A 21,395-nucleotide genomic window follows, 5' to 3' on the forward strand; every position below is an offset into this window, starting at 1 on the left:
CCATCGTGACCCACTTGTAATAAACACTTTCCTAAAATGGGTCCCAGTTCTGATGGGTTAAATAAAGACCATGTGGGGGAGGGGCCGAGGAGCTTGTCTCCATGGCAACAGAACAACAACACAGAGAGGAAGAGAGGCGAAGAAAAAGAGTAGAAGGAGAGGAAGAGAAAAAGAATAAGAGGAGAAGAAGAAGAGAAGGAGGAGAAGAAGAAGAAAAGAAAAAGTAGAAGAAGAAGAAAGTACCTGCAGCAGCAGGTGAGCAGGAAAAGTTCTGTGTTTTTATTCACTAAGAGGAAAACAGAACCAGTCCAACAGTATTTATCACTCGCTCATCATTTCATCCTCATTTCATTGATTTTGATCACATTCTGTCTGTACATTTAATTGTTATTAATAATTCAAACAGTTATAACTGTAACTCCGATCCTGATTGGTTGATGTCTCACCTGAAGCTACGTGCATATTAAATGATCTCTTTGTTTTAAGTAACAATGGCCTGTTTCCGTGGCAACCGAGAGGAATTTTATGGGGAGGTGCTGCTATTGGATGAGAGGAAGATCATACTTACGGCTGAGCGAGGCATCAAGGTGAGCGAGAACTTCCTGTTCCTGTCACGCGTATGAGACGATGAATAAAATCTGTTTTATCCTCAGAAATCTTCAAAAGCGGTGGCCATCTTGCAGCAGGTATTCTCTCACCTGCGCCTGAGTGAGGTCGAGTTCTTCGGTTTGAAATTCTGTGACAACAAACAACAGACGGTGAGAAGACCAAGAAAATACACCAGAGCATTGTGTGTGTGTGTGTATGTGTGTATATGTGTGTGTGTATGTGTGTTTATTTTTGGCCCAAAATACTGTGTGAAAAAGAAGTCTGTCCACACATTGCTAAACTTTGTATCTGGTTCTTCAAAGTTGGCCATCTGGCTGACCCGCAGAAACCAAGCTCAAACAGTGGGCAGTGTGGAGCCAGTGTTGGTTCTGAAGGGACTGTTGAAGGCCCGACTGCAGCTTATTATCAAATGATGGAAAATTTGCAGGCCCTCACAAGTATCTGAGCTATTGAGGAGGTTATGTGCTCCGTGAGGGTGGACGGGGAGCTGGAGACACATTCCCGAAACACTCTTTGTGTTGTTGTTGTTGTAGAATATTCTTTAACTAAGATTGTTGTTGTATTTTATTGAATTTAGTTGTGTTTTTGTTTTGATCAGAACTGGTTGGATCCTTCAAAATCTCTGTCACAACATCGGGACCTCAGTAAGTTTTACTAAACACAAACAAACAAACAAACAAACTGAAAACAAAGACATTTACCAATTAAACCTGCTGACTTTTAATGCTAATATATTGCTGTTATATATTTGTCATTTTTCATCAGACAACATAGATTAAAAAAATTGTATATGAATTGCAGAACAAATAATTTCATTAATCTTTATTCATTGAAACAATAACAACAACTGTGATTGATTCAAGTTGCTTTTTAAAGAAACAACATAGAAATGTCATAATTTGATTAACAATGATATCTGCTTGTTTTCCAATGTTTTGTCACAGTTGGGCCACCGTATATGTTCTACTTCGGTGTCAAATTTTATGCTGAAGATCCGTCAAAACTGAAGGAGGAAACTACTCGGTACGCTCATTATTCATTAATCAGGAGTTTCATGAAAGTTATCAGTATTTTAGGATTTTAGATCAGGAATTTATTTATCAATTCATTATTGATATTCATTATTCTGTAATGTTTTGATTCTGTCAGGCTGCATTTATAATTGAATGCTCAAATGCTTCTTAAATAAATGTGCCTTCTGTCAGGTATCAGTTTTACCTGCAGGTCTGTCAGGATGTCCGTCGAGGTCGTCTGCCAGTACCCGCCCATCTCAGGCCGCGCCTCGCTGCTCTGATGCTACTTGGTCAGAAAACACTTTAAAATCATCTCAGCTTTTTCATCAATTATGTCAACTGTTCGATTTGTTCCTGATGTTTCTGTCATATTGTTCACTAAAAAGTTAGCACAATATATTCAAACACAATAGTTGAATAAAAACATCATTGAGTAAACGCTGTAAGACTATTGTTCTTTTTATTTTCTCTCCAGCGGAGCAAGAAGATCACAGCAAGCTGAAGTTTGATTCCGAGGAAAATCAGGAAATACGACACGTCTACAAAACACTCAGGTATAATACATACACTATATTGCCAAAAGTATTCACTCACCCATCCAAATAATTGAAATCAGGTGTTCCAATCACTTCCATGGCCACAGGTGTATGAAAGCAGCACCTAGGCATGCAGACTGTTTCTATAAACATGTGTGAAAGAATGTGTCGCTCTCAGGAGCTCAGTGAATTCCAGCGTGGTGCTGTGATAGGATGCCACCTGTGCAACAAGTCCACTCGCTCCTAAATATTCCACTGTTAGAAGTATTATAACAATGGAAGCGGCTGTGGCTCAGCCACAGAGGCGGCTGTGGCTCAGTGGGTAGAGCAGCTCGTCTAGTGATCAGAAGGTCACCAGTTGGAATCCCGGCTCCCCCTAGTTGCATGTCGAAGTGTCCTTGCAAGATACTGAACCCCAAATTGTTCCTGATGAGCAGTTGGCGCCTTGCATGGCAGCCTCCGTCATCAGTGTATGAATGTGTGTGTGAATGGGTGAATGTGGTATGTATCGTTAGACTGGAAGAGCGCTACAAAAATGCAGACCATTTACCTCCAAACTTCATGTGGCCTTCAGATTAGCTCAAGAACAGTGCGTAGAGAGCTTCGTGGAATGGGTTTCCATGGCTGCATCCAAGCAATACATCAGCAAGTGCAATGCAAAGCATCAGATCCAGTGGTAAAGCACACCGACACTGGACTCTAGAGCGGCGGAGGTACGTACTCTGGAGTGACAAATCGTGCTTCTCCATTGGACAATCTGATGGATGAATCTAGGTTTGGCGGTTGCCAGGAGAACGGTACATTGTGCCAAGTGTAAAGTTTGGTGGAGGAGGGATTATGGTGTGGGGTTGTGTTGTGTTTCAGGCCCCTTAGTTCCATTGAAAGGAACTCTGAATTCTGCTTCAGAGCATCAGAGATGTTGGACAATTCCATGCTCCCAACTTTGTGGGAACAGTTTGGGGATGGCCCCTTCCTGTTCAACATGACTGTGCACCAGTGCACAAAGCAGGTCCATAAAGACATGATGAGAGAGTTTGGTGTGGATGAACTTGACTGGCCTGCACAGAGTCCTGACCTCAACCCGATAGAACACCTTTGGGATGAATTAGAGTGAAGACTGAGAACCAGGCCTTCCCGTCCAACATCAGTGTGTGAAAAATTCCCATCAACACTCCTAAACCTTGTGGAAAGCCTTCAGAAAAGTTGAAGCTGTTATAGCTACAAACGGACCGACGTCATATTAAACCCTATGGATCAAGAATGGGATGTCACTTAAATTCATATGAGTCAAGGAAGCAAATACTTTTGGCAATATAGTGTATCTCAAAAACTCAATAAACCAAAAGTAAAGAAAAATTACTGCATATTATGAAATGTAGAAGAGCAATTGTATTCATTGTAGGTTTAAATGTAGCTGGAACACTCAATTTGAATCTAATTTGACTTTAATGTCAACATTTATATACAGCAGCTCGGTGAGAATGGTTCTGGTGATCCATTTTCTAAGGTGAGATTCACATTAGATCTGACGTTGCAGTGAAAACACAGGTTTTACCCATTTTAATAGGGCTTGTCCATTTTTGCTGTGGTGCAGCATGCAGGGTGTTCTGCAAGAAAACCCAAACTGGTGACGGCAAAACAATTGAATCCCACTCAACTTTTGAATAAAAACCCAACGTCAAGGTCTGGTGGCCAGTCACATAAGCCTGGCAGAGACATGACTGAGGATCATGAGCATAACAGAATGGGTCAGCACCAGGACGTGTTATTTACCATGAATAAATACTACAGAGGGAACACAGCAGACATTTAGTTTCCCTTTCACTTCAGTTCGGTCTCGTCTTCAGTTTAAAACACAGTAATGATGCTCATGATCACTAGCAGGACCAACGTGCTGGATCAGAACAACATAGCAGCTTCGTTTATCAGCAAACAACTTGACATTTTAATCTTGATCTTAAGCTGAGGAGCGGGGGTCCCCAACACGTCACTCACATGGACAATAGACTGACACCCACACATCGGCACACCAACCTGTGGCGTTTCGCTGCAACACCAGATATGCCAGGATAATTATACCATCCATCCATCCATTGTCAACCGCTTATCCAAAATCGGGTCGCGGGGGCAGCAGCTTCAGTAGCGAGCCCCAGACATCCCTTTCCCCGGCCACATCGGCTAACTCTGACTGGGGAATCCCCAGGCGCTCCCAGGCCAGAGAAGAGATATAATCCCTCCACCTGGTCCTGGGTCTACCCCTAGGTCTCCTCCCAGTTGGACGTGCCAGGAACACCTCCCTAGGAAGGCGCCCTGGTGGCATCCTCATCAGATGCTCGAACCACCTCAACTGGCTCCTTTCCACGCAGAGGAGCAGCGGCTCTACTCCCAGTACCTCCCGGATGGCTGAGCTTCTTACCCTATCTCTAAGGGAGACCCCAGCCACCCTGCGAAGAAAACCCATTTCGGCCGCTTGTACCCGCGATCTCATTCTTTCGGTCATGACCCATCGCTCATGACCATAGGTGAGGGTAGGGACGAAGATTGACCGGTAGATCGAGAGCTTTGCCTTTCGGCTCAGCTCCCTTTTCGTCACAACCGTGCGGTGAAGCGCATGCAACACCGCACCCGCTGCTCCGACTCTCCTGTCAATCTCACGCCCCATCATCCCCTCACTCGTGAACAAAACCCTGAGGTACTTGAACTCCTTCACTTGGGGCAAGGACACATTTCCCACCTGGAGTAGGCAATCCACCGGTTTCCTACTGAGAACCATGGCCTCAGATTTAGAGGTGCTGATCCTCATTCCTGCCGCTTCATACTCAGCTGCGAACTGATCCAGTGAGCGTTGTAGATCTACAGCCGATGATGCCATCAAGACCACATCATCTGCAAAAAGCAGTGATGCGATCTTAAGGTCACCGACCTGTAGCCCCTCCATACCACGACTGCGCCTCGAAATCCTGTCCATGTAAATCACAAACAGGATTGGGGACAAGGCACAGCCCTGGCGGAGGCCAACACCCACTTGGAACAAGTCCGACTTACTTCCGAGTAGACGCACACAGCTCTCGCTTTGAGAATATAGGGATTGGATGGCCCTGAGAAGGGACCCCCTCACCCCATACTCCCGCAGCACCTCCCACAGAACATCCCGGGGGACCCGGTCGTACGCCTTATCCAGATCCACAAAACACATGTGGACTGGGAGATTGTACTCCCAGGCCCCCTCCAAGACCCCTGCCAGAGTAAAGAGCTGGTCCGTTGTTCCACGACCAGGACGGAATCCGCATTGTTCCTCTTCAATCTGAGGTTCGACAATCGGCCGGACCCTCCTTTCCAGCACCTTGGAGTAGACTTTCCCAGGCAGGCTGAGTAGTGTGATACCTCTATAATTGGCACACACCCTCTGGTCCCCTTTCTTAAAGAGAGGGACCACCACACCTGTTTGCCACTCCTTCGGCACCGACCCCGACCCCCACGCAATGTTGAAGAGGCGTGTCAACCAAGACAGCCCCTCAACACCCAGAGCCTTCAGCATTTCTGGTGGTATCTCATCGATCCCTGGGGCTTTGCCACTGTGGAGTTGTTTGACTACCACAGTGACTTCACCCAGGGAAATCGGCGATGATACCCCATCATCCTCCAGCTCTGTCTCCATTACAGAGGGTGGCTGAGTGGGATTCAGGAGGTCATCAAAGTACTCCTTCCACCGCCCTATGACTTCCTCAGTCGAAGTCAACAAGGTCCCATCCCCGCTGTACACAGCTTGGATGGTTCCCCATTTCCCCCTCCTGAGGTGGTGACAGTTTTCCAGAAGCGCTTTGGCGCCGCCCGAAAGTCCTTCTCCATGGCCCCGCCGAACTCCTCCCACACCCACTGCTTTGCCTCTGCCACGGCTGTGGCTGCTGCCCTTCGGGCCCGTCAGTACCCCAAAACTGCCTCAGGAGTCCCCCAGGACAACATGTCCCTGAAGGACTCCTTCTTCAGTCGGACGGCTTCCCTGACCACCGGTCCACGGTGTCCAAGGGTTGCCGCCCCTTGAGGCACCTAAGACCCTATGGCCACAGCTGCAGCTTCAACAATGGAAGCTTTGAACATCGTCCATTCAGGTTCGATATCCCCAGCCTCCACAGGGATGCTAGAGAAGCTCCTTCGGAGGTGGGAGTTGAAGGCTTCTCGGACAGGCGCCTCCCCCAGATGTTCCCAGCTTACCCGCACTACACGTTTGGGCTTACCATGTCTGTCCAGGGATTTCCCCTGCCACCGAAACCAACTCACCACCAGGTGGTGATCAGTTGACAGCTCTGCCCCTCTCTTTACCCGAGTGTCCAAAACACACGGTCGGAGGTCAGATGATACGATCACAAAATCGATCATTGACCTTCGACCTAGGGTGCTCTGGTACCACGTACACTTATGAGCATCCTTGTGTTCGAACATGGTGTTCATTATAGACAGACCGTGACTAGCACAGAAGTCTAATAATAGAACACCACTCGGGTTCAGATCGGGGAGGCCGTTCCTCCCAATCACGCCCCTCCAGGTATCTCCGTCATTGCCGACGTGCGCGTTGAAGTCCCCCAGTAAGACCACGGAGTCCCCCACTGGGGCCCCTTGCAGGGCCCCAGCCAGGACCTCCAAGAAGGCCGCATACTCCGAACTGCTGTTCGGTGCATACGCACAGACAACAGTCAGAGTTTTCCCCCCAGCCCTTAGGCATAGGGAGGCGACCCTCTCGTCCACCGGGGTAAACTCCAACACGGCGGCGCTCAGCCGGGGACTTGTGAGTATCCCCACACCCGCCCGGCGCCTCACACCTTTGGCAACTCCGGAGAAGAATAGCGTCCAGCCCCTTTCCAGGTGTTTGGATCCAGAGCCGATGCTGTGCGTGGAGGCAAGCCCCACCAGATCCAACCGGTAGCGCTCAACCTCCCGCACCAGCTCCGGCTCCTTCCCCCCAAGAGAGGTGACATTCCACGTCCCCAGAGTCAGCCTCTGCCGCCCAGTTCTGGGCTGCCGCGGCCCGCCACCACCACCGCCACCCATGTGGCAGCGCACCCGACCCCAGCGGTTTCTCCTGCAGATGGTGGGTCCACGGGATGGGGGAGGGAGAAGTGCCACGTTGCTCTTTCGGGCTGTGCCTGGCCGGGCCCCGTGGCAGACCCGGCCACCAGGCGCTCGCTCTCGGGCCCTCCGTCCGGGCCTGGCTCCAGACGTGGGCCCCGGGCTTCCTCCGGGCAGGGTCTCCCGCCTCACACCTCTATTTTCCATGGGGTACTTTGAACCATACTTAGTCTGGCCCCTCACCTAATTATACTTTCCTTCATTTTCCCTCTTTGAAATCATTTTGTGAAAAAGAAGAATTTTTATTTCCCCATGTGTGAAACTGAGACTTTGTTTTATCCAGGAGAAATATGTTTTTGTGAGCATTAAACAAATTGAAAAAAAAAATGTTTTCACCTCAACAAAGAAATGACAATCATGTTACACAACCTGCTAACACAACAGATGTGTTGCCAGTGCAAAGGTCCTGCTCCTTCAGAATTACAAAAACAAATACATCGAAAATTTATCCTATCAAAGAAAAAAAGTCTTTTTGAAAAAACATTTTCACTTCACATATGAAAAGAAAAATGAAATTTATATAGAAGATATAAAGATAAACTTTCTCACACTCACACTGGTGAGAAGATAATTCAGATCAGTTTCTCACTCAGGCTTCCATATTTACAGTCTTTGTACTTAGAGGTTAAAGTTTGTTTCAAAGTTTATCCGTCACATTCAGTCACTCCACACCGAAGAACAGGGAGACGTGGGTTCAAAATGCATAATTCATAATGAAATAAAAGAAGAGTGACACAGCAGGGTAACCAAATTAAAATACTGATTAAATGGTAGGTCTTTAATGTTTTTGTATTCATCTGCTCTATGATGGAGAAACAGAAACAGACAAAACACGAATAAACTAGTGTCCTGCAGAAGCTGTAACATGTATCACCCAGTGCGAATTTAGTGAATGTGTAGAAACTAATAAAAACACATTATCATGAGATTTCTCTCTCTCTCTCTCATTGTCTAGTGATGTCTCTCGTCCTGTGGCGCAGCGTCTCTTCCTGTCCCTCTGCAGCTCTCTGCAGATGTTTGGAGTCTCTCTGTTTGTCACCTATGTAAGATCACAGATCCATACTACTTCATCCTTGTTCCTTAACTTCCTGTTGTTCCTCTTTGTCATGTGACATGTTGATTAACCAATGAGAAACTGAGCTTAGCAGACATCTTAACCAGAAGAAATATATTAACATAACGTCTTTTTTTTCCGTCTTCACTCCCATGATTACTGACAGGGTGAGAATCAAACTGAGTACTTCCTGGGTCCGACTCCAGTGGGTGTGGTCATCTATAAGAACAAAGTGCTGGTGGGGAAGTATTTCTGGTAGGAGTGAGACCTTTGAGCCTGTTCTGTCCATTTTGTTAAGAGTGAGACACTCTTTTCATAAACAGTCTTGGTAGCATTAATTATGAATAAACAAATAGATTGTATATGTTTTTGGTTGCGAATAAATAGTCTCATACATGTAAATAAAAGTCTTCAGTAAATGTTTATGTAAATATAAAGAACATAAAGTAACATGAAGTTTGTGTGGCTATAAATGATGTGGTCATATTCCTTCAGGCAGAGGATCATCAAACTTCACTTCAAAGACGAGACGTTTGAGCTCCGGGTCAGCGGAAAGAGGGTGAGTTCCTACGTGCTAACTGATGCTAATGCTGACTGATGCTAATGCTGAATGCCAGTAATACTGCCTCTAAGTTGTAGCTGTATATGCAAATGCTAATAATGATGCTAATAATAATAACTCATGTAAACTCTTCTGTCACAGACAACACAGTGTAGATCAGTGAAATGGAACTAAAATTTATTGAATGTTTCTACAACATGAATCAGAGAAAAATAAAAACTAACATATTAAATAATGTAAACAGAAGAACTTGTGCACTAAAACAAATAATCTCACGTGATGAAACCAACATGACAGTGTTTTGTCAGCAGATAGCAGTTTTAGCATACATATACAATTATCCTGATGCACTGCTAATGCTAATGCTAATGCTAACATAATATAAAGATGAGAGAAGGTTGAACATTTATAATAAGATCCAAAACTAATGGTTGTTGGGTTTCAGGGTTCAGAGACGTCGTTCTTCTTTCAGACGTCAGATCGATCTGATTGTAAGCGTTTGTGGAAGTGCTGTGTCCAACACCACGTCTTCTTCAGGTCACACACACACACACACGCACGCACGCACGCACGCACGCACGCACATACCGATTGATTGACCCATTTATATATCCATTCAGGATGTCCGAGTCCAGACCATCAACACACACACTGAAGCACGACAGGTAACCCCTAACCTGCAAATAATGTTCAATATCTGTTTTGTCTTTAATATGTTAAGATGTCTCTCTCTCTCTCTATCTATCTCTCAATTCAATATGCTAACAGAGACAGTGTTGCCAAAGCGTTGGCGAAGTTTCAGGAGCAGGACCACACCTCAACAGCGCCAACTTCCGCATTTCTATAAATAACCACCTGACCCTCTCCTCTGCTTCGCTCTCGTATTCTGCGCTCTCGCACCCAGAAATGAGATCACGCGACATCGACTCGCCCGAGCACATCCAAACTTTTGTACGAGCAACATCAGGCTCTACTCACCTCATCATGGACTTCGTATCACTATCCCCGTGGGACGATCTTTCAGATGAGATCAGGATCACCATTCATCTGAAGCCGACAACTTTCCCGCCACCTCCGTACCCGAGACCCTGATTCCAGTGGCCCTACAGCCGGCTAGAGCGCAAGCAATTCCGAAGAGCACCAACTTCGTCTCATCCATGGTTCGCATCCCGCCTGGTTCATCTCTCCTCAACATCCAAGATTACCATAGTTCGTCCGACGACTCTCCCGTGTCCCCTAGCCCACCTCCTTCCGCAGCAAAGAGAGGACGAGGAAATTCCGGAACAGAAAGTCACCGTCGCTGCAGTTCGCCACAGTTTGCCGTCTCCTTCACCTCCAAGAAGCGAAGCTTCCCGCGATCGTTCCGCCAACACCGGCCGAACAACTCGCCGGTCTCAACGTCTCCACGCTCCGGTGAGTTCCTCCGACCGGCTTTCATCTTCTACAGTCACTGATTGGACAGTAGCCACTCCCCAGAAAACTTTAAACGACAAATGAATTCTGTTTCACCGAATGGACTACAAAGCCAAACTTTCTCCACACGCATGTGAGCTTCTTCCGTCAACACCAGCTCTCTTCCGGGTGACGTCATCAAGCGCACGCAACACACCGCGACGTCGACGCTCCTGTTAAAAGGGACAGTACAATTAAATACTAGAGCCCAAAGATGCCCGGGATGCACCGGGATGCCAGCGCCCTCTGCTTCCTGTTTCCATCAACAACAGCACCTTGCTTCAACCAAGTCTCCTGGCACCAAGATGCCAGTGCCCTCTGCCGCCTAATTCCAGCAACCACAGCACCTCGCTTCAACCGGGGCTCCTGGCACCAAGATGCCAGTGCCCTCTGCCGCCTAATTCCAGCAACCACAGCACCTCGCTTCAACCGGGGCTCCTGGCACCGGGTGCCAGCACCCTATGCAGGGAGCTTCCATCTCCCAGCTCCATCAGTCCCAGCAGCTCATGTCGGCTGGGGTCGTCAGCACCGGGATGCCGGCACCCGTTCTTCCCCCTCAGCAGGCAACCACTAATTTCACTTTATACACAGCTACCCACACTGGGCCGCACAAAAAACCAAACGAGAGCTTCAGTCTTCTCTCGCCTGTTGTCGGCAGCTCCACCAGCACCCATACCTCCAGAACAGATGTCATCTACCCCTTCTGTCATCTTCCCGTAATCAACGGCGTATATAAGAAAAGCAGGCCCGTCATGCACCAAGGAGGTCGTTCGATTTGCAACGGCTTCAACAGTACCGGATGCACCGTGTCCCAGTGCCGCTTCCTCCACGTTAACTCCTTCTGCGGCGGGGGCCACGCCCACCCCGAATGCCCGTACAACCTACCTCGCCAAAGCTAGTTTCTCATAAAGGACTTGAAGAAGGTCTTCACCCGGACTTCCACACAATCATCTATCTCTTTTGAAATCAAAAATCTTCAGTCGACCATAACCGAGCTAGATTCAGTTGACCGCACGCTCGCTAAGGAAGTTAAGGAAGGTCCAGGAACAGACCAGTGCTCTTAAAGTCCTCCCTATTCACACCGACTTCTGCCGTTTCTTCAGCATCCACTGGCGTGGTATATATTACTTCGCCGTTAGGCTCACCTTTGGTCGCAAAGCAGCCTAAACTCTTCGACACCCCACCTGAATCCCTCAGCTGGATCCAGTCTAACAATTTCCCCCCACCTCATCGCCACCCGCTTCCGGCCTGGTTACCCTGACTTCGGTCTTCTCCAACCTCGGGGTCCCATCGTCGCAGAGAAAACAGAGGGCCCCTCCACATCCCTCGAGTTTCTCGGAATCATTCTCGACACTAACAAGTTTTAGACTTCATTCCCGGTCGAAAAGCTCAACTGAACCTTCTTCTGCGCCCCGCGCCGCACCAAACGTCAACTTCTGTCCCTTCCGTCCCATCACTCTTGACCTCCATCTCCCTGGATAGCTCGAGCCTTGCTGAAATCCGTCCGTGACTCAACCCTCTCACCAACTGGAACGGAATCACTTTCTTTTACGATGACCAACTGACTCACCCGCATGACATCAATCTGTACATCGATGCTGCTCCTTAGGCCGGTTTTGGGGGGTTTCTACAATGGAAGATGGCTTGCGGAAGAATCGCCCCCGAAGCTTGCTAATGAATGCTAGAAGTTCAGAAGCTGGCACCTCACGCAGATACCTACCCTACGCCAGTCGGGCATCGACATTCAACTCGCAAATCCTGCGCTTATACCCCTGAGCGACTCCCAGAGCTCCACCATCAACAGCCTATCACCATCGACCCTCTCTTCCTACTGGACAGCTTGGAAAGCTTCCATTACTTTCACGACCAATACAACACAACCTTTCCGTCATTCGATCTCATCACCACGACTTCTTTCAGTACTTACGCCCATTCCTCATGACAAATCATGCATCACCAAGCTTACCTTAGCGGTATCAGCTTCTTTCCAAGACAATAACCGGCTGTTCGTTAACAGTTCGTTAAGCCCTCGCCGTCTTCCTCTTAATGCTGACTTGCTGTTAATCTGCCTCCACACAATCCGTTCCGGGTACGGCACTCCTCAAGTCGCCCAAACCTTGGAAGCCATGTTCTTGCTTGCCTTTTGGTTTCCTCAGATGCTCCGAATTCACCTCCTCAACCATTCACTTCGACTCAAGCCTTCATGCTTGCATTTCTGACTTGTCTCGCTTTTCAGACGACACCATGGTGTTCCACTTAAAGCAAACCAAAACCAATCAATTTGGTCCGCCTACACCCGTCTTCTTCTTCAAGATCCAATCACCACTGAATCCCTTCAAACCCTCGCAAATTTCTTGCAATTCCGTAAATCTCACAACAATGACAGATCCTCTCTTCATCTCCAAATCCGGCCAAGTGGCTACTTGATTCTGGTTCCACCATCACTTTCGCCACGTGCTCTCATTGTCTGGTATTTTGCCCGACAACTACTCTGGGCACTCCTCCAGAATCAGAGCTGCCACTTCAGCCTCCCGTAATGGCTTCCCAGAACACTTCATATGTCTCATAGGCCGCTGGTCCTCCCAAACGTACCACCGTTACATCCGTTCAGATCTCAAAGATCTCAGATCCGCTCAATCTCTTCTCAAGTAATTGGAGGTTTTTTTGGGGTCCATCGCTGCCCGGGAGCGGCGGCGGATTCTCTACAAGAATCCCCACAACGCACTCGAAGAACTCAAAAGAACCAAGATCTTCGACACTTCGTTTTCCTTTGTCACTAATAAATCCTTAAACGCATCTCGTTGACGGTGTGGTCCTTGCTAGTGAAATAACTATGAATGTTAAAAGAAGTAAATTCTGAGTTTTTTCTCAGGTTCCACTGGCTGTCCTCAGGTCGTGACATGAGATGATGAATTTGGCTGCAATGTTCTGATATTTGGGCATTTCCTCAAGTAAATATGGGAGTTCCGTCTGTTGTGTTTTTAAATTAAGGGTGTATTTTTGTTGTGTTGAGAAAGTGTTTATTTCTCAGAGCCTGGTATTTGGGGCATGAGGTGAGGAAGTGCAGTTCTGACTCGACCTGTTGTCGGTCACAGTGGGAGCAGAGTCTCTCCTCCTCTGGCAGCAGCTCTGTCTGTGCCGACCCTTCTCTACAGCCAGGCTGTGTTCAAAGAGTCTGTACATAGTCGAGGCTTTTCTTCATTTAGGATCTTTTACTGTGCTCAGATAATTTGCTAATGTGAAGTTTCTTTTTAGAGTCAGATAACATTTTAATATACTCTGTGTTTTAGTTGTTTTCTTCCAGTATGTGATATAGATTTCTTTTTGTTGGTTGATAATTTGGTTTGGTCCGATTGGCTTGGTGTTGTGGTCCCGAGGCTGTCCGGGCCATGTTGGGTTGTCTGGACAGAACCTCAGGACCAGCTGGCTGAGGGGACTCTTCTCTGGCTTCAGCTCTTGGCAGGTTAGGGCTTTGTGATGGTATGTCTGGGGGTCACTAGATTTTAGTAGATTGTAAAATTTAATTGCTCTTTTTTGTATTTTCAATATGAGGGGGAATTGGCCGAGTTCTGCTCTACGTGCACTGTTTGGTGTCTTTCTCTGGACGTGCATGATGTTCTTACAGAACTCTGTGTGGAAAGATTCTATTATTGTTTTGTCCCATTTGTCAAATTCATGAATTAGTTTTGGTCCCCAAATTTCACTGTCATAGAGAATTATCAGTTCTAATACAAATTGGAAAATTTTTAGCCAGATTTGAATTGGAATGTCCAGTTTGATATTTCTTCTAATTGCATAGAAAGCTCTCCTTGCTTTGTCTCTCAGATCTTTCACGGCCAAGTTGAAGCTTCCTGTGGAGCCTATGTTGAGGCCAAGGTATGTGTAGTTTTTTGTATGTTGTTATTTAGTGGTGTCCAAATAGAAATTGTGTGTGTTGTCTGTCTCTGTCTCTCTCTCTCTCTCTCTCTCTGTCATGTGTAGTATTGCTTGTTCGCCCACTCTGGCTCTTCCTCGGCTGAACATCGCTGGACTGAGAATCAAATCCATCAACAACAAAACAGCAGATGTCTGTATCAGAGCGAAACATCGCAGTGAGCTCACTTGTTATTATCATGATTATTTTGTTATTTATTTGTTTGTTATTATTTGTTTATTAATTTGACTTCAAACACAATCAATGTTATCTGTTCCATTTTCACTTCATCTTCAAACGATTCACACAAAGTTTCAAAAGATAACCAGAACAATCTACATTTTAATATTTTTATTTTGAATACATCTCTATATTTAGGCTTCAAACAAAAACTTCTCCCAAATGTTTAATTGATTTGTGGATTTATTTGAGCTTGACAAGTTAACATTTCTCCTAGATTATTCATTTCTAAAGGTTTTGTTTTAATAAATTACTTTGTGAACACAACACTGTCGCTGCTGTGTCGTCCCTTCTTCAGCCAATCAGACATCGAGAGTTACCAGTGAACCAATAATGATACAGACAGAGCCACCTGCTTTTCACAGGTGAGATCCAATTCAATTCAAAACATTTTTGATGTCGTGGTACGTGGTAATGTGATGAAGCTCCTTTCATACTTGTAGGTCGGAGGGTGGAGCAGAGCAGGACCACGTGAAGCCCAGTGCACCATGGGAAAACAGCGGCTCTCTGAAGTAAATCAATAACATACAACATAACAACATCTAAACACAACAAGAAAAATAACACAAGATCCGAATACATATAAGAGAAATTTAGTCTGATTAAATTATGGATGTAATCGGACAACTGCCTGAAAATAAAAGAATATATTTGTTATAATAATTAAATTCTTACATTGTGAGTGTAATCTGATTACCATATTAATGTAATCTGAGTATTTATTGAATACATGTGATTGCTATATATAATTTTGAACCAGTGGCCTTTTCAACCTGAAGTTTCCAAACACTGAAGAAGAAGAAGATGAAAAGGGAGGAAGACCACAGAGGTAATGGAGGTGAAAGAGAGAGAGAAGGAGAGAAAGAGAGAAGGAAGGTGATTTATCACTAACTTTGTGTTTGACTTTTAGGCGAAGCAGAAGTCTGGATGGAGATCGACCAATGAGACAGAGGGGGAGGAGGTGTCATAAATAATTATTTCCTTGTTTTAATTTGAAAAACTTCGAAAGAAATAAGTTGTTTGACAGCTTTAAAAAAACATTTTCAGTTCTACAGTTTTTGACTTGCAGAATTGAGGCACAGTTTTAGAAGTTTTGGAAAAGTTTGAAAAACTTTGACAACATGATTGAAACATTTCTTTCCAGGTCTCGTTCCCATGGCAACACAAGCAGTGGCAGCGAATCAGAGAAAACGGCGAGTCATAGCAGCCGATGCAGAAGAAGAACAAAGAAGCGGTAATAACATCTGTCTATTCAGTGTCTTTCAGTCGCCTCTGTCTGCAGTCATTTCAATAGTCTTTCTCTCTGTCTGTGGTCACAGGTCTGATTCCACCTGCCGCTGCCGTGCCAGATCGTACGTTAACAACAAATCTGCGACACTCTGTCCAAAACAATCAATACTAAAGTTATTAGTTATTAGAGTGTCAAACATTTAGGCTAATGCTATAATTTAGCTAATTCGCCAGTTTTAGCCAACGAGAGCTCAGTGCTTACATTTGTAGTAGTAGTAACAACTCCATTACACTTAAGTTATCATCCATTTGCAGCTAATGCTAAAGCTAATACTGTCTCTTCACTTAAGACGGAGTCCCGGTGCCCTTGCATGGAAACACATCCAGTAAGTGTGTGTCTGTGTGTGCGTATTTGTGTGTTTGACTGTCACCTGCTCTGTGAGAACAAACAAAACAGAAAATCAGACATTCAAAAGTATTTATAGAAAATAAATGCATTTGAAGTTGTATATTACCGACTTGTATCAATGAACTCAGTTAGGAGTCTCTCACACCATCTCATCCAGAGTCCAGAACTTCTCTCAGTTCATGTTTTCTTCAGAAAAATCTTCTAACTTGTACTAAACTGATGACCTTGTATGATGTCATCATGTCAGTCGGGGGGGCTGTGGCTCAGGAGTAGAGTAAGTGTCTTGTTATCAGAAGGTCGCTGGTTCCATTCCCCCCCTCTGCATGTCAAAGTGTCCTTGGGAAACTGCTCCTGGCGTGCTGGTCGGCACCTTGCATGGCAGCTGTGTAGTATAACCCCATGTCTGAATTACTGTAAGTCACTTTGGACAAAAGGGTCTGCTAAATGACCTAAATGTAAATGACTGAGTATGTGTGTTCTCAGCCTCACCAACATCTGAGTTTTCACTGGATTTAGATTTGATCCGAACTTAGTCTCAGTGTAGTTCTGTGTAGTATTACAGTAGTTCTGTGTAGTATTACAGTAGTTCTGTGTAGTATTACTGTAGTTCTGTGTAGTATTACAGTAGTTCTGTGTAGTGTTAATGTAGATCTGTGTAGTATTACTGTAGTTCTGTGTAGTATTACAGTAGTTCTATGTAGTATTACAGTAGTTCTGTGTAGTATTACAGTAGTTCTGTGTAGTATTACAGTAGTTCTGTGTAGTATAACAGTAGTTCTGTGTAGTATTACAGTAGTTCTGTGTAGTGTTAATGTAGATCTGTGTAGTATTACTGTAGTTCTGTATAGTATTACAGTAGTTCTGTGTAGTATTACAGTAGTTCTGTGTAGTATTACTGTAGTTCTGTGTAGTGTTAATGTAGTTCTGTGTAGTATTACTGTAGTTCTGTGTAGTATTACAGTAGTTCTATGTAGTATTACAGTAGTTCTGTGTAGTATTACAGTAGTTCTGTGTAGTATTACTGTAGTTCTGTGTAGTATTACAGTAGTTCTGTGTAGTATTACAGTAGTTCTATGTAGTATTACTGTAGTTCTGTGTAGTATTACTGTAGTTCTGTATAGTATTACTGCAGTTCTGTGTAGTATTACTGTAGTTCTGTATAGTATTACTGTAGTTCTGTGTAGTATTACTGTAGTTCTGTATAGTATTACTGTAGTTCTGTGTAGTATTACTGTAGTTCTGTATAGTATTACTGCAGTTCTGTGTAGTATTACTGTAGTTCTGTATAGTATTACTGTAGTTCTGTGTAGTATTACTGTAGTTCTGTATAGTATTACTGCAGTTCTGTGTAGTATTACTGCAGTTCTGTGTAGTATTACTGTAGTTCTGTATAGTATTACTGCAGTTCTGTATAGTATTACTGCAGTTCTGTGTAGTATTACAGTAGTTCTGTGTAGTATTACTGTAGTTCTGTGTAGTATTACTGTAGTTCTGTATAGTATTACTGCAGTTCTGTGTAGTATTACTGTAGTTCTGTATAGTATTACTGTAGTTCTGTGTAGTATTACTGTAGTTCTGTATAGTATTACTGTAGTTCTGTATAGTATTACTGCAGTTCTGTGTAGTATTACTGTAGTTCTGTATAGTATTACTGCAGTTCTGTATAGTATTACAGTAGTTTTGTGTAGTATTACAGTAGTTCTGTGTAGTATTACAGTAGTTCTATGTAGTATAACAGTAGTTCTGTATAGTATTACTGTAGTTCTGTGTAGTATTACTGTAGTTCTGTATAGTATAACTGTAGTTCTGTGTAGTATAACTGTAGTTCTGTGTAGTATTACAGTAGTTTTGTGTAGTATTACTGTAGTTCTGTGTAGTATTACAGTAGTTCTGTGTAGTATTACTGCAGTTCTGTATAGTATTACTGCAGTTCTGTGTAGTATTACTGTAGTTCTGTATAGTATTACTGCAGTTCTGTGTAGTATTACTGCAGTTCTGTATAGTATTACTGCAGTTCTGTATAGTATTACTGTAGTTCTGTATAGTATTACTGCAGTTCTGTGTAGTATTACTGCAGTTCTGTATAGTATTACTGTAGTTCTGTGTAGTATTACTGTAGTTCTGTATAGTATCACTGTAGTTCTGTATAGTATCACTGTAGTTCTGTATAGTATCACTGTAGTTCTGTATAGTATCACTGTAGTTCTGTATAGTATTACTGCAGTTCTGTATAGTATTACTGCAGTTCTGTATAGTATTACTGCAGTTCTGTATAGTATTACTGTAGTTCTGTATAGTATTACTGCAGTTCTGTGTAGTATTACTGCAGTTCTGTATAGTATTACTGTAGTTCTGTATAGTATTACTGCAGTTCTGTATAGTATTACTGCAGTTCTGTATAGTATTACTGCAGTTCTGTATAGTATTACTGTAGTTCTGTATAGTATTACTGCAGTTCTGTATAGTATTACTGTAGTTCTGTGTAGTATTACTGCAGTTCTGTGTAGTATTACTGCAGTTCTGTATAGTATTACTGCAGTTCTGTATAGTATTACTGTAGTTCTGTATAGTATTACTGCAGTTCTGTGTAGTATTACTGCAGTTCTGTATAGTATTACTGTAGTTCTGTGTAGTATTACTGTAGTTCTGTATAGTATTACTGCAGTTCTGTATAGTATTACTGTAGTTCTGTGTAGTATTACTGTAGTTCTGTATAGTATTACTGTAGTTCTGTGTAGTATTACTGTAGTTCTGTATAGTATTACTGCAGTTCTGTATAGTATTACAGTAGTTCTGTATAGTATTACTGTAGTTCTGTATAGTATTACTGTAGTTCTGTGTAGTATTACAGTAGTTCTATGTAGTATTACAGTAGTTCTGTATAGTATAACTGTAGTTCTGTGTAGTATTACTGTAGTTCTGTGTAGTATTACTGCAGTTCTGTGTAGTATTACTGCAGTTCTGTGTAGTATTACTGTAGTTCTGTATAGTATTACTGCAGTTCTGTATAGTATTACTGCAGTTCTGTGTAGTATTACTGCAGTTCTGTGTAGTGTCTTGTCTTGTGTTAACTGTTATTTTTTATATGTCTGATACCTGTTGAGCCTGTTTCTCATCGGCTTCAGGACATTAGACAGTTATAGCTTGTAAATGGTTTGATTTATTGCGTATAGATTATAGCATCTTGTTCTCTGTATGTAAACTATTAATCTCAGTTCCTGAGCTCAACACACATTTAATGCTTTAAGGTTTCAGACTTCTCTAATAGATTCATTGAAAGCCTTGAAGCACCACAAACAATACCACAGTTTCTCAGACTAATACTGTGTGTGTGTGTGTGTGTGTGTGTGTGTGTGTGTACAGGAAGCAGCTGGTGGAGCCTGATGGTTTGATGGAAAGACAGACAGAGGAAATACCTTATAAGGAAGTAAGGTAAGAAAAGAGGAAAGGAAGTAAGGAATGAAAAAAGGAAGGAATTAAGGAAACTTGTTTGTGATCTACAGAGTCTCAGAGCAAATCAGAATGCATCGTTCTCCAAGGGGGCGGCGACATCATCGGTGGGCTTCAGCTACAGACCTCGAGTACGTGTCAATCAAATGTATCATTCAGTGATGTCATTACTTACACCACTGTGAATCCTTGAGCAGCTCTTTTGGAAGCAGAGTCTGACACTCTGTGTAAGAAGGCGCTTTACCTCAGATCACTCAACCCCACAGCCATCAGACTGTTGAGCCCTAACCCACCTGATCAATCACTGTCCACTCACTTCTTTTTATTTATTTACTATTTAACTTCATGCATAGTTTTCTGATTCTTTTTCCTGTACTGTTGCATCTCAAGCTGTTGTAAAAAGTTAATTTCCCCATTGTGGGATAAATAAAGCCAATCTTAATCTTAATGTCCTTAACAATGATTAAAATAATTGATACCTGTTCTCAGGTGAGCTGCTGTTTGTCTTTTAATTTCTTTTTCTTTCTTAAATGTATTTTTCAGTTCAAAGATTGAGCTGGTTCCTCCTCTTCCTGTTACCAAGGCAACAGACACTTCCTGTAATAAGCCACACATCTGTGAGGCAGCTGCGACGTCCTTACCCACAATTCATTGCTCACAGTAAAAAACCTAACCCTGTGTGTGTGCGTGTGTACATGCAGTAAATCAAAAAGTAGTTTATATTGTTGTTTATGTGATTGTACAAGTTTTCAGACTGAATATGAAATAATAATAATAATAATAATAATAAAAAATAATACAGTACATCAAATAGGAATATGAAATATTACTGTTCATATTTATATTAATATTGGACCAATGTCATGTATCAAATGTTCATGTGTGTTTATTCAATTTGAAATAAATCAACAAAAATCTGTTGTGCGTCTTTTAAGAGTCTCAAGGTACAAACGTACAGTAGAGTACAGTACTGTGACTGTTTAATAAGTGTGTGTGTGTATTTAGTTAGGATTGTGCGGTGACAATTAAGTAATTCTTGTATCTTGTATTCTACTTGGCAATTTCATTTACATTGAAAGACTAAATGTATTTATTATAGATTTTCTGTTTTACAGGACAGTGAGCAGCTTCTTTTTCATTTAGTTATAGTTCATTTACATCTATAGTCTCTCTCATGCACAAACACACATTGATTTATTGAGTCAGTGTGAACTGATGATCACAGAGGTGATTCTTCATCAATAAAAGTTTTTTTTCTCATTGATGAAACTTTTGAAATGTTATTGGAACCTTGCGTTGCTTTAGCATTCTAACAGAGATCCTAACTTGTTTTTGTGTTCGAGAAACAAACTGTCTCTGAGGTCTCTGGATGACTTTCAGGACACGATTCACACGCTCATGTTGAATTTAGACAGAGGCTGTGACTCCCGGCCTTTTATGCTGTTTAAACCGGTGACTGTTGAACAAAAGGAAGCTGGCTTACACCTACATTCATTCTAATGTCCAGAACTGCTCCTGGAAGACAGTAGAAGAAGAGACAGATGACAGCAGATGAAAGCAGAAGAAGAAACAGACGACAGCAGAAGAAGAAACAGACAGCAGCAGAAGAAGAAACAGACAGCAGCAGAAGAAGAAACAGAGAGCAGCAGAAGAAGAAACAGACAGCAGCAGGAGAAGAAGAGTTGTATAAATGGAGGAGCTGTGCAGTGTGAGTGGTCTGGATCCTCTGTGGGTGAGTCCCTGATTCAATAAACAACTGATTTAATGAGATCAACTTTAAAACAGGCACACATCATTTACCTG

The 21,395-nt window shown here is 43.5% G+C and overlaps 2 protein-coding genes across 11 annotated transcripts in view; both read left to right on the top strand.

Annotated features, from left to right (window-relative positions):
• Positions 1-174: 174 nt before the first annotated feature.
• Positions 175-21,164, top strand: epb41l4a (erythrocyte membrane protein band 4.1 like 4A). 8 transcript variants are annotated; one of them, XM_030436412.1, is made up of 24 exons: positions 175-255; positions 487-587; positions 667-758; positions 1,208-1,253; positions 1,554-1,632; positions 1,815-1,912; positions 2,098-2,176; positions 8,238-8,325; positions 8,503-8,591; positions 8,832-8,895; positions 9,344-9,435; positions 9,519-9,563; positions 14,176-14,226; positions 14,332-14,441; positions 14,802-14,868; positions 14,947-15,015; positions 15,264-15,332; positions 15,414-15,464; positions 15,648-15,737; positions 15,823-15,855; positions 16,084-16,119; positions 19,506-19,574; positions 19,646-19,723; positions 20,136-20,511. In XM_030436412.1, the coding sequence occupies exons 5-24, from the start codon at positions 1,568-1,570 to the stop codon at positions 20,254-20,256; spliced, it is 1,464 nt and encodes a 487-aa protein (XP_030292272.1). In that variant the 5' UTR covers positions 175-255; positions 487-587; positions 667-758; positions 1,208-1,253; positions 1,554-1,567; the 3' UTR covers positions 20,257-20,511. The 8 variants fall into 8 exon arrangements, with proteins under 8 accessions (XP_030292272.1, XP_030292270.1, XP_030292265.1 ...); XM_030436410.1 differs by lacking the exon at positions 20,136-20,511 and adding an exon at positions 21,100-21,164 and having other exon boundaries at positions 194-255; positions 654-758; XM_030436405.1 differs by having other exon boundaries at positions 194-255; positions 654-758.
• Positions 21,155-21,395, top strand: part of LOC115593069 (multidrug resistance-associated protein 1-like) — a 31,486-nt gene continuing 31,245 nt past the window's right edge. For 2 of the 3 annotated variants that reach the window (XM_030436402.1, XM_030436404.1), the window contains exon 1: positions 21,156-21,324. In XM_030436402.1, the coding sequence (XP_030292262.1) occupies positions 21,283-21,324 (42 nt within the window). In that variant the 5' untranslated portion in view covers positions 21,156-21,282. Of the gene's footprint in view, positions 21,325-21,395 lie in introns of all 3 variants that reach the window. The other variant, XM_030436403.1, reaches the window with a different exon arrangement.

Source organism: Sparus aurata, chromosome 12 (genome assembly GCF_900880675.1).
Source record: "Sparus aurata chromosome 12, fSpaAur1.1, whole genome shotgun sequence".
In the NCBI taxonomy this organism is placed as follows: Eukaryota; Metazoa; Chordata; class Actinopteri; order Spariformes; family Sparidae; genus Sparus; species Sparus aurata.

What these genes read in the sequence shown, in the direction of transcription:
- epb41l4a (XM_030436405.1), top strand. Translation starts at nt 492, where the DNA reads ATGGCCTGTTTCCGTGGCAACCGAGAGGAATTTTATGGGGAGGTGCTG. An exon ending in GAGCCACCTGCTTTTCACAG is followed by an intron (nt 14,869 to 14,946) that starts GTGAGATCCAAT and finishes TCATACTTGTAG; the next exon opens with GTCGGAGGGTGGAGCAGAGC. An exon ending in AGAAGAAGAACAAAGAAGCG is followed by an intron (nt 15,738 to 15,822) that starts GTAATAACATCT and finishes CTGTGGTCACAG; the next exon opens with GTCTGATTCCACCTGCCGCT.